Here is a 16,444-nt window from a genome sequence, read left to right as displayed (position 1 = left end):
TAATGTTAAATTGCACACGCCTTTGTTTTGCATTTTTAATTGTAATCTTGTGTCTCTTAACACAAACTTGCTCATGCTGTTCGTGGAATTAAAATTCCCTCTGTGTTTAGTAGAGAATTAATCATTAAATGACTATAGCCATGTGGTTACCTGTTGTGTCTATTTTATCGAAATTTGAAAAATATGTTAACTACATAGGACCCGAACAATTGGGTTGGTCATTGCCCGTTCCGCTTTCGCTCATAATGAAAATAACCATTGCTGATTCTTGTCACTTCTAAAATGTGAGGTGTCCTATTTTCTCTGATCCTGATATTACATACTTTTGTTGGACCAATTCTCAACTGATATGTCTACTACATATAAATCTCTAGGTGTTGTAAACACCTGAAAATGACCTCAGCAGAGGGGACTCTGAATACTTATCTTGTGTGAATAAGTGGTATACTGATTCCGAATATGCAATATAGTTTTTGTTTTTACTATTTCAGGAAAATATAAATGAAAAGAATTTTCCCTTCTGGCTCTGGATTGATGGCATTCTTGAACTCATCAAGAAACATCTCTTGCCACTATGGAATGATGGGCAAGTGTAACACATTGTTATTTTTTAAATACTGCATGTGCCTATAGTATTAGTCAAGCGATTTTAGCATCGCAAAACAATAACATTGTTTCATATGATGGATGTACAAGCACAGATGTTTGAATGAGCAAGGTCCTGTAAGATGTTGATAAACACTGTGACTCCATATGTAAGGATTGGAGTAAATCTAAGTGAATGCAGCAGCCAACGATATGACTTTGCAATTTAATGGGATAGTCTAACTCTGAAGGAGTTTTCCAGCTTTCCATTTAAAGCCACAAAGTACGAGTGAGGTCAGGAGACACATTAAACATTTTTTAATCAGTCACAGGCCACGAGATTACAAAAAACAAAGCTGTCACAGTCTTTGCAATGCTAAAACAATTCCAACAGTCAACATATTGGATTACATAATAGTTCTTAGAAATGTTCCTCATACATGGTATGTAGATGCCAAGACTTAACAGTGAACTATAGTGGAAGTCATTTGTTACATCTGTTGCGAGTTACTTGTATTAAGATGAAGGGGAGATTGAGGCTCACTTTACAAAATTTGTGAAAATCTACACTGTGGCACATATGCAAAATTTCATGTTTGAATACTGGTCAGCTTGGATGAAGTTCTTTGCCATTTCCTTGGGCATTGTAGCTGAGCAGGAGTGACTCCTGTTCTGTGGAGCAGATGCGGGTAACAGTATGGAATCTACAGCATTCCTTTCTGAGTCTCATTGTGCCATACCCAAGTTACCAGAATTGTGGAAATGCGGAGAAGATAAGAATAAATGGTGTGCCTTTTTAGGAGGCTGCTTTTGATCAAGCCTGGCAACAGGAGGGAACAGCCAACTTCTCATCTAGGAAGGCATAAGATGTTTCCAGAGGGTGAAAACATTTGAGGAAGAGCTACAACAGTTATTCAACCCTTACCAGTCCTAGAGGGAAGCCGTTGCTGCCTACACAACGAACTTCAATTCTCATTTTCTTTGCTATTGTCGTTAGCTCTGCCTCCTTGCTGGCCAGTACACAATGCTCTACAGAGTGCACCTGTGGAGGTACTTAGCCTGTGAACAGGGAAATTGCCATCTTCCGGAACCCTGGAATGGACTAGAAGCTGAGCCCAACAGTTGGCTGTCCATTATTTGGGCTTTGGGACTTCAAGCTCGCAACTGTTTATCACTGATAGCTCGTTTTTGCACATCATTTTACCTGTATTTACTTACATTGTGGATACTACTGAATCTGTCATAGAATTTAAGTTTGTTTTAAAGGAGAGTACCTGGTGTTATTAATTTCTGCTTTCACTATTTTATTCACACCCTGTTTTATTAATGTATGTTTTAACTCGGCCTTAGCTTGCTGCACTCACTGTTATTGCTGCTATTGTCCGGCTTGTGTGTTTCCCAGGTACTGCTGCTTCCCTCGTTCGCATTAGACCGCGTGGAGGCGAGGCAACAGTCCTGCTTGGGAAGTGTGTGGGAGGGGGGGCCTGCCTCTTTCTCTTCTTGGTGGGAAAGGGCCGAGATGCCTGACAGTCGCCATCCTGGTTGGTGCACTCTCTAGTCGTCCTGCCCACATGTCCATAAAGGGAGCTGTAGCGCGGACCGCTAAGGCTTTGGGGCTTCAAGTTCACAACTGTTTATCACTGCTAGCTCGTTTTTGCACATCGCTTTACTTATATTTACTTACTTTGTGGATACTACTGAATCGGTCATTGAATTTGTTTTAAAGGAGAGTGCACGCTGTTATTAATTTCTGCATACACTATTTTATTTGCACCCTGTTTTATTAATCTATGTTTTAAATCAGCCTTTACTTTCAGCATTCACTGTTTTTGCTGCTACTGTCTAGCTTCTGGGGTTTCCAGGTATAGCTGCTTCATCCCTCGCTAGCATTAGGCAGCTTGGAGGAGAGGAAATAGTCCTGCTTGGAAAGTGGAGAGGGGGCTGGCTCTCCTCTCTTCCGGGCTGGGAAGGCCTGAACAACGCCCGAGAGATGCCTTCCTGTTTGGTGCGCTGTCTAGTCGTCCTGCCTTCCCTGCCCCATGTCCATATAGGGAGGTGCGGACACGCAGCAGACACATGCCAAATACAAGACCGTCTGCGCCCGTCAGCATCCCAGAATCGCCCAGTGCCAGCCTCTATGCTGGTTTTTTGTCAGCACACAAGCACTGTATTGCTTTCGATAGGGCCTCTTTACTTCACATGGCCTCTCCGAAGAAATGTTCTGCCCTCTGGTCTCCTGGCACTCTCTGCTAAGATTTTATGTGCCCCAGCTGTCCCTGGACCCTTAGTGTGCCAACCTCCCCTATGACCAGTTGCAGCCCAGATCACGCTGCGGCAACGCAGAAACAGTTTAGGGCAGCCCTACTGAATACTAGATCCCTACAGAAAGGCGAGCTCCCAGTGCTAGCTGATGAGGACTTTGATGTACTCTTTCTCACCGAGACCTTACTTTCGGCCTCGGCTAACCCCACCTTAGCATTAGCCATCCCTCCAAACTACAGAATTCTGAGGGAAGACCATGAAATTGGCAGAGGGGTTGGGACGGCAGTAGTATATAAAAAAGAATACGATTGCTCATCTTTCAGTCTTGAGGGTCTCCAGGATGTGGAAGCACTGGGTTTCTAGCTCTCAATCATTCCCAACCAGTGGCTGGGAGGGGTTCTTCTGTACTGCTCACCTGGTCCAGCCAACAGTTGCGTGCACTCGTTGGAAAGCACGCTGGCTCCTAGGCAATGAGATATGCTCACTTCCTGGTGCTTGGAGACTTTAACGTCCATTTGGACAATGCATCAGGTCAAGAAACTGACTCTGAAACAACAGGTCTTCAGCTCTACACATCAGGCCGGGCATACCCATGACCAGGTCTTCTCCAATCTGGACCTGGCGGTTTCGCAACCTATTCCTCTTTCCTGGACAGACCACTATCTTATCTCCTTTGCTTGGTCACAGACTAGCAATAAGCCATCCTCGAAAGGTAATGCCTCATCCTCCTGTCAGGCTTTTCATATGTTACTGCCAGAGGCCATTAATCATGCCTTCACTATGAATACTCCAGTCTTGACTGGCAGTGTGGAAGAGGATTCTGCTCGCCTCAACAGTTGGATCAGGGAGACTGTTAACTCGCTAGCACCCATCACAAAGAAATCTCAGGCCAGATCATGTCGAACAGCTCCTTGGTTCAACGACGAGCTCCGCGCATACAAGAAGCACTGCAAACAGCTTGAGAGACCATGGAGACTGAAATCTCACCCAGATGATAAAGTATACAAGAATGCATTAAAGGTGTATCAGGGGAAGCTGCTACTAGCCAAAAAGTGCTTCTATGATATTAGGATTCTGGAAGCTGACAACAAAGCAAAGGAAATCTTCAAAATTGTTGATTCCTTCCGCCGCCCGTTGTCACCTCTAGAGCCTGCACCCCAATAGCAGAGTGGTGTGACGAACTTGGCACGTACTTCCACGAAAAAATCAAGACTAATCAAAACAGCTTCCAAAATAGAGCTCCACCGTCCAAATCACAGATCATGGTGCGCAGGCTACCGGCACATCCTCTTACATATTCTTCCTTTGACGCATTCACTTCCATCTCTCCCTCTAAGTCTTTTGCTGCTCTAAATAGCTTAAAATCTGGCTCCCCCCTTGACACCTGCCCTATCGCAATACAACAGATGGTGGCACCTTCTATCAACACTACTGTGAACCACATATTTAACACCTCGCTAGCAACATGGTGGTTCCATTAGTGTGGAAAGAGGCCTAAGCGTTACCGCTGCTAAAAAAAAACTTCAGCAGACACCATGCAAGTAGCAACCTATAGGCCCAGCTCTCCCCAAGATTCTGGAGAAGGAAGTTAATCACCAACTCTGCAGTTATCTGGAAGATAACTGAATACTCCACTCCACTCAATCCGGTGTCCGCCCCCACTTTAGCACGGAGACTGCTCTTCTTGAAGTGGTGGAGCAGGTTCAGAGCATCCTAAACACTGGAGGCAAAGCCATGCTCATACTGCTGGACCTCACGGCGGCGTTTGACATTGTGCCCCATCTTAGGCTGCATGAGCGCCTCTATGAGATAGGGATCAGACACTTTGCCTTAAGATGGCTATCATCTTTTCTGGACAGATGGACTCAGGAAGTCTGGCTGCCGCCTTGAACCGCACAAGACATCCCCCTGTCTGTGGGCGTGCCGCAGGGCTCTGCTCTCAGTCCCACTCTGTTCAATGTATATCTGACGCCCCTAGCAATCCTTACGGAGTCCCTTGCCTCTCAGACAAGACAGAGGTCATGACCGTTGGAGATGTTCCATACAATTTCATGGAAATCTTCTGGCCGAGCAACTTGCCACACTTGGGCTCCCCTCAAAACTGTGTAAAGAATTTAGGGATCAAACTAGATAAATCCTTTTCCTTCCATCCTCAGATTCAATCCCTAGCCGGGTCCTGCTTCAGTGTGGTTTGCATGCTGAAAAAATTCCTGCCTCTTTTATCGGAGTCTGCTGGTAGAAAGGTAGTGCAGGAACTCATTACGTCGAGGCTCGACTATGGTAACGCTCTGTACCTCGGTCTCCAAGACTATCTCCTTAAGAGACTGCAGGTGGTGCAGAACTCGGCTGCAAGGCTGCTACTTAGACTCCCACCTAGGTCCCACATGAGCCCTCTCCTGAGGGCCCTTGATTGGCTCCCAGTAAATAAAAAGGTGGTCTTTAAGGCCATGGTCCTTATGCATAAGGCCCTGCACGGGACGGGCGCCTCCTATATCAGCATGAGGGTCTGTGCATACATCCCTGCTCACACCCTTTTCTCTTCCTCGGCATACATGGAAAGGGTGCCCCGCATTAGTCGCCTCAGAATAGAAGGGAGATGCTTTTCCTATCTGGCACCACTCCTTTGGAATAGACTCCCATTAGACCTTCGGCTAGTTTCACGAGGGAACTAAAAACCTGCCTCTGTAACAGCTAATCCAGTTGCCTGTCTGTTTTCTCACTGCCTAGCGCCGGGAAACTCTACTGAGTAGCTCTGCGCTCTACAAAACAATATTACATAACCCCCCCCACTTTACACACCTCCACTATCATGTGTGACAAATTTTAAAAAAAGCTCTCTGAGTCTGTTTAATTTTCTGATAATCCGTGATTTATAATTCTCTATATCTTCCTACTGAGTAATTCTTTATTTTTGTTCTGTCTTCTGCCCAAGTAGAATGGAGGAGCGATTCTCAGTAATTGTACTTCTCTGTTCAGTAAGTCAATGTTCTCACTTCATTTGGTGTCCCTTGCTAGATATTCTCAGTTGTGTCACTTGCTGACCTAACATTTGACATGTAAATGATTATTCCTTACTTTGTTATGTGCCTTGTGGTCAGTCTTCCTTCTTATCAATTCTCCTACTGTCTTTATTCTAATAGTCATAGCGCTAATAATCCTCTTAACTTGTTTTTTATGACTTTTCACACCACAGCCTTTACCTCTCTATTGCCCAATTGAATGTTAGTTTCCCAACCTTGGACGGATGGAAGGCTGACTTTGACTTGTGGTTTCAAATGTGTTTCCTACATGTCACAGATGCTAGAGGTCACTGAATCATCTTATGTTCAAGACATTTTTATTAAAAGAAAACTGAAAGTGCTCCGAAACAAGCCATAATCTACCTTTGCTGGCTACTTGAAGCGTGGGTAGAGGAGGGGGAAGTAATATAATATCTACGGTAGAATGTGTGGTGGACCTTACCGTAATTGCCTGCTATTCATAGTATAAACTTTTGAAGTAAATGGTAAATGAACCTGCAGGATGTGGTTGCACAGAGTAAGAACCACAAGCAAAAAAAACAATGTGAACAAGCTTCGTTGGAAGCAAAATGCGTAATGGCGGCTGACTGGTTGAAAAAATAAAACCACCTTGAATCAGCACAGAATCTGGGTCTGCTTTCGTCATTTGTGCAGAAAACTTCGGCGACTGCCTGGTTTTAGTGACGAGCTACGTTCATATATATATATATATATATATATATATATATATATATATATATATATATATATATATATATATATATATATTCACCAAACACCTTCCTAGGACAAGGAAAGTAATAGCCGCACACCATGACAAAGCTTGCATCATTTTATTAAAGAAACAACCGGCAGTCCTGACATGTTTCGCTCGTTTACCTTGAGCTTTTTCAAAGTGTTGCGCCGCTGATTTTCAATTAGGCATGAAAAGGGACTGCATCCACTTCTTTATTTGTCAATTGTCGAGTGGGCGTTACACTCCGTCGCTAAGTATTATGGTCCATGCAGTTCCTGATTATTTATAAATATTTTCACCCTCCAGTGGGTCATATATCATGCCTTTTTGATGCAAAGTCCATCGAGTCTCGGAAAGCCCATTTTTGAGGCTCCCCTGGAACCAATACCAAAGATAGTCTCTGGTGGCACCTGCCTGTCCTGTCGTTTTCACGTTCCCCAAAGGCGGTTCAATTTCGGGCAGGCTGTGGAACTCTTGTGGTGGTGCGTCGCTTACAGCTGAACCACGCCGTTAAATATTCACCAAACACCTTCCTAGGACAAGGAAAGTAATAGCCGCACACCATGACGAAGCTTGCATCATTTTATTAAGAAACAGCCGGCAGTCCTGACATGTTTCGCTCGTTAACCTTGAGCTTTTTCAAAGTGTTGCGCCGCTGATTTTCAATTAGGCATGAAAAGGGACTGCATCCACTTCTTTATTTGTCAATTGTCCAGTGGGCGTTACACTCCGTCGCTAAGTATTATGGTCCCTGCAGTTCCTGATTATTTATAAATATTCTCACCCTCCAGTGGGTCATATATCATGCCTTTTTGATGCAAAGTCCGTCGAGTCTCGGAAAGCCCATTTTCGAGGCTCCCCTGGAACCAATACCAAAGACAGTCTCTGGCGGCACCTGCCTGTCCTGTCGTTTTCACGTTCCCCAAAGGCGGTTCAATTTCGGGCAGGCTGTGGCGCTCTTGTGGCGGTGCGTCGCTTACGGCTGAACATGTCACAGATGCTAGAGGTCACTGAATCATCTTATTTTCAAGACATTTTTATTAAAAGAAAACTGAAAGTGCTCCAAAACAGGCCAAAATCTACCTTTGCTGGCTACTTGAAGCGTGGGTAGAGGAGGGGGAAGTAATATAATATCTAAGGTAGAATGTGTGGTGGACCTTACCGTAATTGCCTGCTATTCATAGTCTAAACTTTTGAAGTAAATGGTAAATGAACCTGCAGGATGTGGTTGCACAGAGTAAGAACCACAAGCAAAAAAAACAATGTGAACAAGCTTCGTTGGAAGCGAAACGCGTAATGGCGGCTGACTGGCTGAAAAAATAAAACCACCTTGAATCAGCACAGAATCACAGAATCTGGGTCTGCTTTCATCATTTGTGCGGAAAACATCGGCGACTGCCTGGTTTTAGTGACGAGCTACGTTCATATATATATAGGTGCGCAAATCTGTCCGATTTTTTTTTTAATAGAAGTAGGGTCTCCCGCGCTTCTTTTCCAAAGCACCCGGGTGCGCTAAGTCCCGGGGGCAATTTATTCATGTAGCCGGGGCCCCCGCTGCCCCGGGGACTGCCACCTCCCCGGGGCTTCTTTTTTACGTGAGTTGGCGGGCACTGCAGTGTGACAGCTTTGCCTAGCACCGCTACCTTCATGAGTGGGCGGGATTTCTTTGCTGGCTCTAATAATAGATAGAGTTTATGTGTTTTGTAATTGCTCAACTACGTTTCATGGTATTAGAGAAAGTCACACAACGCCAAGACCAGGATCCAGTTAAACAGAGACTAAAATCTGAATATTTTTGGATTAAAAAATTGAATTCTGCCCACCCAATAGGGCTTAATGATCGTATTGAACATTCATGTTTTTTATAGAATATAAACCATTTCAGCATTGACTTAAAACTTATTCCAGGCTTGACCAAACCGTGGTAATAATGTCATGTTTTCATTCTGTACATAATGCACTTTTGAAAATGCAATAGTTTTCATGCGATAGATTACATTCGACATCGTTTTGTTTTCGTAAATATTGCCGAGTTTGTTTTGAATAACAGAACCCTTCACTTCCGTGAAGCCTTAGTACACCCCATCACATGACTAGTGTCACTCGCACTCCGGCCCAGCTGATTGGTTCTCTTGCCGATCACATGACCAGACATTTGATTCTTGTAGACTCCCAACATTTGGCGCGTAAACTAACCTCCATACGAGAAGTTTGGGTATCCGCAGACTGAGACCCCTTGGTCCCTCATAAGTACAATTGCTAGCGTTAAAGATAATTACTGCGCGTAAAGCACCCATAGAAACCGGAGTAACATTCTAGTTACGAATAAGCGCCACCACCGTCATTATTTAGGTTACGTAATATTGGACTTCATCTATAATGTCCTCCAAACCATTCATTTATATGTTAATCTCCACCATGTTGCTATTACATTATCATTGTTAAGCTTTAGCACTGTATTATAGATTAGAGGGACAGTGAATTAATTGGTCCTGTTTCATATTTTTGTAGACCCCTGACGAAGGGTCCGTTTCAGTGGACCGGAAATGCATTGGGTGGACGCTATTTGTTGACCATTGGAAATCAAATGTGATACTCAAAAAGATGATGTTGATAATAATCATGGAATTGAACAATGGGCTGTATGGGTGGGTGAATGTGTGTATGGGTGTATTGGTGAGTGAATGGATGCCTCAGTGGTACATGTGTGAGTAACTGCATATGTGAAAGGCAGTATATGCGAGTGTTGGAGTGTATAAATGACTGTGTGAGAGTGAATGATTGTGAGAGTGGCCGTATGGATCAGTGTGTGCTTGTATTAGTTATTGTATAAGAGTGTAAGTATGTGTTAGTATATTAGGGTATGAGGAGGTGCTTCAGATTATCATCTGGATGATGTCATCAGTGATGCCATTTGAGATGTCATTAGTGATGTCACTGACCATGTCATGAATGATGCAATATGTGACGTCATCAGCAGTGCATTGTAGGGGCGCGAGTTGTAATTAGCTGAACTTACTATAACAGCCAAATTTCTCTGGTTTTGTACTAGTGAAATGTCCAACTAATTATAACGTCCCTGAAACCTATGTTTTTTTCAGTGAATTTCAAAGGTTTTTTAAATGCTAATTTCTAACTATAACGTCCCTGAAACCTATGGTTTTTTCAGTGAATATAAATATATATATATACACACACACACACACACATATATATAAATTGAGCTATTCTAAGGTAGAACACCATGCTACCATGTTTGGGCAGTGGAAGTTCCATCTAATATTCATTTTATGCCTCAAAGGTTAACATCGCCAAATTAGACTAATACTTCTATACCCTAATTAAAGGTGGAAATGGGGCCATATCCTATTACTCATATGTTTTTTAGTTCATGCATGTATGCCTTTGAGCTATTAGGCGCTTGCTTTGAGAATATTAATTCTGTCACACCATATTACAAATGAAATTATGAATTGCCAATTATTGCCAATGAACTCTGAAGTTTGCATATATACCAATCTTCATTGAAGCTTTAGCTACAGCATTACTAGTCATAGATACCGGCATTGTTAAAAAGCTAATGGATGAACAGAGTGTGAAAAAGATATGCACCTTTTTGCAGGATTAACATGGTTTCAATCCGATCTTATGGTCCTTTGCATGAGGATCTCTGTAAATTATGTGAGCACCAAGCAGATGAATCTTAATCCTGTCAACTCTTACCATTTCAGTCTTGAAATCTAGATTATGCAACACAGTGAAAAAGAGACTCTGATTGATGTAGTTACTGGTAAGGCCCACTAACATTCTTCCGTGGCTAGACCAAGAAAGGCGTTATCACATTGTGGGTATAAAAGAACCTTAATGCACCTAAACCAGTTGGGAGGTCTACCCATGCCATATCACGTTTACTTGCATGCATTCCATGATTGCAGGTTTTTCAGAAACTTCCTACATCTAATACTACACCCAACCTCTGAAACAAGAGAGCAAATCCTTCAACACTAATCCAGTTACCTAGTTATCAGGAGTCACAGATATTGGAAATCCAAGTAGAGTATCTGTTCACTGGCTAATGCTTGTACAGCAGTCCAAATATTATCTGCACTAGTGCTGCGACTGCTGTTTCTGTTGTTCGGATAACCAGACTCTCAGAGGTATGGGGAATCTGTTAAAGTCTGCACCTTCTGCTGGAGAAGAGGAGGGTCTTCCTCTCACTTGATGTCTGCCTACTTTTTGAAAGTTATATTCCTGGTCCTGCAAGAGGAGAGACTGTCTAGTAGGAGAAATCCAGCACATTCACAACATTAAGAACATCCAGGGAAAAGGGAGAAACCTTGAGGGGATGAAGCTAGGAGTAACTTGGGTGTGGTGGTGGGCCTGGTCTATTTGAGAAGCTCTTGCTGTGAACCGCACCGGGACTTCTAAAAATTACCAAAGATGGTGCTTTATTGTCTACGTGAGCTGTGACTGTCAGACAGGTGCAGACATCAGAGTTGGAGTAGTTAGTCCCTGCTGGGGTAGGAGGCCTGATCAGCACTGAGGCAACAACTGCTGATGACACCTACATGGTTGCTTTGAGACCTCATCTCCCATCCCAGCACCTCGTATGCACCTGGCCTAGGAGACCATTTCTGCCGAAGACGGGTGCTGCTGTGTGAGCCTCTGTGCTGATATCTCCCAGCCATCAAATTCTGAACGAGGTTGCAGCATCGGCCTCTACAGTTTCAGAGCCACCTCTACAGGAGCAGGACCCCTGCACAAGTCTGTCCTGCATCACCCAAAATGCAACAACAGAACACATGTAACCATGAGGCCTAAAATTGTGGGAGGAACAAAAGACTGAGGTGCATACTGCCAAACGAACTTAGGGATGTTTTGTGTGAACTGCATCTGTGGCTGATTAGTGACTTGTGCAGTGTTACACACTACTTTCCTGAGAGGCCTTTTATAACTCACCCTCACTACCCTGAGAGTCAAGTGGAAAACAAGTGTATTTGGCCCCAGTTTGCAGAACCATAGTAGGACAGACCCTAGGACACCAGTGGCAAATGACCTCAATCACCACAGGTAGTAGCCCTGCATTGCCCTCCTTAATTAATACGTTTTAATGCTGCTGTGAGCTATTTGAGATCTCAATATAGTGTAATAGCCTAAAGGATGATTGTATAATTAAAATTATTAGTAAGAACAGCATGAAAGCTGAAATATTAAATTGGTGAGTTGGGAACAATTTGACCTTGTAAATGTATATTTTCTACAATGCAGGACTAGGAGTGTAGCATCCGGTTGTCAGCCTGTGCCTGTTGTAGCAGTTATTCTCAAACCGTTACCTCACAAGGAGATTCCCAACCAAATACAATGCAAAATAATGCTCATAGTTAATTTTAGCACATCATCATCCTTGTTTTCTATGAAGGTCAAATATGCCTTTGGTGGCTAGGAGTGTTGCTGTGATTTCCTACTAAAAAGCAAGAAACACAGCCATATATTGTGTGGCACACAACGCCAAACAGTTCTCTGAACAATTATATCATAGGAGGATTTGCTTTTGCCTTCAGCAGTAATGGAGATAGGTTGGTTACTCACCCCACGCCAAACCTGTGATGAGCAAGGCTTGTGTAGATGTAACTTAATTCTCAAATACTAGATTTGACTAGAAATGGAGAAAAATTAATTTGAGGATATTGGCCATAATAAAACATGTATCTATATCCCATTGTGGCTTAGGTTATAATGGCGAGAGTCACCAGTAGTAAGAGGATCACTTTTAAAGATGTTTCTGTGACTTTAGGTCCGTCTAGAAATTGATGGTCTGGCCTTCCTCAGATTTTCCTGTCACTGCAACTTCAGTTTCCTTCGTCCTTGAGGAAATCTGGAGGGAGCATTTTAAAAAATCTTCAGTTTCTTCAATTCTTTGGGGATTCTGAAGCCAGACACATGCTTACCCTAAACAAGGAGAAGTTCTGATATTGAGATAGGTAAACACCTAAAATAAACTTGCTTGTTGGATGACTGATTTTGAAACCTAGGAGAATTGGGGCATAAAATGATTCAGTTCTGCGACTTTGCCCAGTTGCTAAAAGGATATGCATGTCTGTTTTTGAAGAAATCTTGTAGTCTACTTTGCGATTCAGGGCATGCTCTACAAGCAGTGCTGCTCATATACATAGAGTGGTGGGTACTGTTCCACACTTTTTTGTTGTGTTATCTAAAGTGCATACACTAACTTGCAGAGTTAAAGATTTAGTGCATGCATTGTAGACCACAGGAATTCTTAAAAAAGAGTTCCCCATGTGCCCCATCTCTAAGGATAAATAATGGTACCACTATTTCCTCAATATCTATGGAAGTTCTATGCTGGGATCTAGACTCAACAGCACCTTTAGTCCTTTAAACCCTATCATATACGGCACAAAAAGGAACCTCCTGAAAGTGCTGTAACCAAGCCAACTCAGTGACTTGGATCCAGTCACAAAAAATGAAAGTATTTCGAGCATGTGCTGGAGAGGGTCTTAGTGAGAGAAAGATATGAAGCCTATATTGGAGTGCTAGACGCATTATAATGTTGGTTATTGAGAGCGACCAATTATTTTCCTGGATGTTTCATCGAATTACTAAAGAGACGGTACTTTCTAATTCCTCTTCGCTAAGGGCGGATACATTCAGTTAAAAAAGATAATAAACATTGTAGCACTTGCTGAATTTTTTATGCTGCATATACACTGCAATGTTCAATTCACTTTATCTGCGCTAAGTGAATTTGAAATTATACATCTTTCACTTATTAATTGCCAGCTTTGGCTAATACAAGTGTTCGAGGCATTTGGGCTGCTGAATTCATATCTGTGCATAGATTGCCGCCTAGTGTTGGGTCCAGATGATTGCACTTTGTCTTGGAAGAGTCTTCGAAGTATCACGAGATAGGTGACTCCTCCCCTGGACTACAGTGCGCAAGGGCACCCTTTCCATGCTCAGATTGTTTTTTCCGCCATTGGGTTCGGATGCAAACTCCTATACTCCAACTCGGAATCAAAATAAAACTTTTCTAAAGGCCAAAAGGCCTTCGACTTCGTCGGTATTGTTCTCGTTCGGTACCTCTCTACTCCATACAACCTTCCATCTCGAATCGGTCGTCGACGCGGGCCGTTGGGCCTTTTCGACGCCATGTGAGCCGACCGTCGATGGAAAGAAGCCCTTTCAAAAGGTGCCCACAATGCAACTCAAAGTTCCCCCATACTGATAAACACTCAGTATGCAACAAGTGCCTTTCCCCAGACCATAGGGAAGGAACCTGCCCGGCCTGCGCACAGTTCCGGTCGAAAAAAACCATACGGATCCGAAGGGCCGCTAGGCAAGAGATGCAGCGACAGGCACCGGAACCCGACAACATCTTCGATGATGACCAGGACCTACCGGACGCTCAAGACTCGGACCTAGAGATCGTCACGGTCGAGGACTACTCCGACGACGAACTCCCGTCGGGCCAAATCGTGAGTACACTGCCCCCGACACCAATTGACCCCTCGCCAAAGGCTCCGGTCGAGGCATCGCCAACAGGCCTTAGCCAAGATCATAAAAGACTTTCGACAGCCCCGCCTTCAGGCTCGGCTCCGAAAACGAAACCAAACCGAAACCTTCAGACACCCCAGGGCCTAGTAACATTGCCCCGAAGAAGGTTCCAGACCCAAAACTAACGGCTCCAAAGACACCGGTCGATCCAAAAAAGACCGTTGATCCAGTGAAAGACACTCACCCAAAGAAGCCTACGGAGCACAAACAACGTGTCGACCCGAAAGTTCCCGTCGACCCGAAACCACGAGTCGAGCCGAAATCAGGGCCCGAGCCGAAAAACCCAGCAAAACACCAAAGGTCGTCGACAAACCTGCCTTTGTTGACCCAAAGAGGTCCAAGCCTAAACCCAGGACTGTAGAGGAAGAACTATTCCACCCAGATCCATCCGAGGACCCAGCAAAAATTTACATTAACCCAGAGACTGGTAAAGTTACCATCCTGCATAGGAAAAAGAGACCTTTGGACTTTGCACCTGATTCACCAATCCCCCTAAAAAAAGGACTTTGGCACTTCTCCCACGAGACCCTCACTCCCTTTTTAACCTATTATGCCCTCCACACCACTTGCACCTACCTCACCTTCTAACCACGATGACGATGAGGAAGACACAGGGTATGAACCACAGCCCCTATATGACTTTCCTCAAGATCCAGATCAAAAGGAACCTTGGGAGGAGCCAACAGACCCTTATGATACACATCCTATCCCTGATGTGCCTACTAAACCATCACCCACTGATGACACAGTAGTATTTAACCAACTCTTAGACAGGGCAGCGCAATTCCACAACGTGGACTTGCACAGTGACCCCGTAGAAGAGGACTTCCTCTTTGACACTTTCACTACTGCAGAGAAAAGTGTCAAAACACTTCCTATGTTGAAGGGAGTTCTAAAACATGTCAATAAATCAAAATTGGACTAGCTAAATAATCAAAAGAAAATAAATTGTATTAAATTTATCAGGGACTCAAGTATGCTTTGTCAACGGTTTGTGGCACCTGGTAGGTGTGCTCATAAAGCCCTCACCCACCAACCTAGTTGGTGGCATGCTTCATCATCGGGCCCACCCAGTGACACCTAGCGTGTCCCGGGTGTGCTTCGACGCCTGAAGACAGCGGAGCAGGTATGTCGCTGTGTATGCGGTGAAGACTGTTAAGGATTGTGAATTTAAAACGGCTTGGCGGGGATCCCAGTGCCCGAGGGCAGATACACTTTAATAGCTGGGTCACCGTCAGCGGTTAAAAATAAGGCTATTGGATGTTAGAGGCGAGTTACGACCTCCCACATCCTGGGGAGTGTCAACATGTTTCAGCCAGTGCCTTATTACTATGCTGGCTTTCTTCAGGACGGGTAAAAAAGATAAGAAGGTGTGTGCAGTTAAAACTAGTGAGTGTATATCCAGACTATGTGTATACACGCCCAAAAGTGTTTTTCTATGTGTGAGTGGGGAATTCCCATCTCAAGAAAACACCTATACATATAACATATAGGACAGAGACAAAACATACATGGAAAAAGGTTAGAGTCACTTGGCTGTATAATATATATACAGTTGGTTGCCGGCTCTATAGCGGTGTAGGTGCTGGCTATGAGCGGCTAGAGTGTAATGGCACTGGTGGTACCATTAGGGTGGGGTTCGCACTTGATTACGATAGTGGGGTGGCTAAAACACGAATTGTACATAGTAGTGCACAGTGGTACAAAAGAAAAACATAAGGGTTCAATCTTACGCTAGTTAGTCAAAGGGGCTACTTCATGGTTTGAGAAGTGGCATGGGTTGACCCTGTGGATTAAAAACACAGGTTTTGCCACAGTTTCTGAGAGAGAGAGAGACCTGTAGGGGAGAAAAACGCTTACCAGAAATGTAGAACCTTCATGGTACTCACTGAGTTCTTGGTCAGAGCCTGCCGTGGACCTGTACTGCCTCCTTCGCTGCACCGGTAGTGAATGGCCATGGGAGTGAGCTTTTTATATTGTAAGCAGATTGTTAAATTGCTGGCACCTGTGTTAGCGAGGAAAGGGTAAAAAGACTCGAGATACTGAGTCAATGCGCTCGCAAACGCTGGTCATGGTGGTGGTGACAGGCTGCGCATGCGCGTTGTAGTGCGCTGTTACCGCGCATGCGCATTGGGGTTCTATTACCGCGCATGCGCATTAGGGTGCTAGTACTGCGCATGCGCGCGAGTGAGAGAGCAGGTACTACTCGCTCGCGCATGCGCGGTCAAGGCGGCGCGATTTAAGAGCCATCAGGCACTATAATTGACAA

The 16,444-nt window shown here is 44.1% G+C and overlaps 1 protein-coding gene across 3 annotated transcripts in view; it reads left to right on the top strand.

Moving 5' to 3' along the window:
• STAT1 (signal transducer and activator of transcription 1) overlaps positions 1–16,444 on the top strand; it is a 786,410-nt gene that overhangs the window by 506,703 nt on the left and 263,263 nt on the right. For all 3 annotated transcript variants that reach the window (XM_078680398.1, XM_078680397.1, XM_078680399.1), the window contains exon 19: positions 492–586. In XM_078680398.1, coding sequence (XP_078536524.1) covers positions 492–586 — 95 coding nt within the window. The remainder of the gene's footprint in view (positions 1–491; positions 587–16,444) is intronic.

This window comes from Lissotriton helveticus, chromosome 3_1 (assembly GCF_964261635.1).
Source record: "Lissotriton helveticus chromosome 3_1, aLisHel1.1, whole genome shotgun sequence".
NCBI lineage: Eukaryota > Metazoa > Chordata > Amphibia > Caudata > Salamandridae > Lissotriton > Lissotriton helveticus.
The sequence above is the reverse complement of the archived record's forward strand: the minus strand, read 5'-3'. Positions and strand labels throughout refer to the sequence as shown.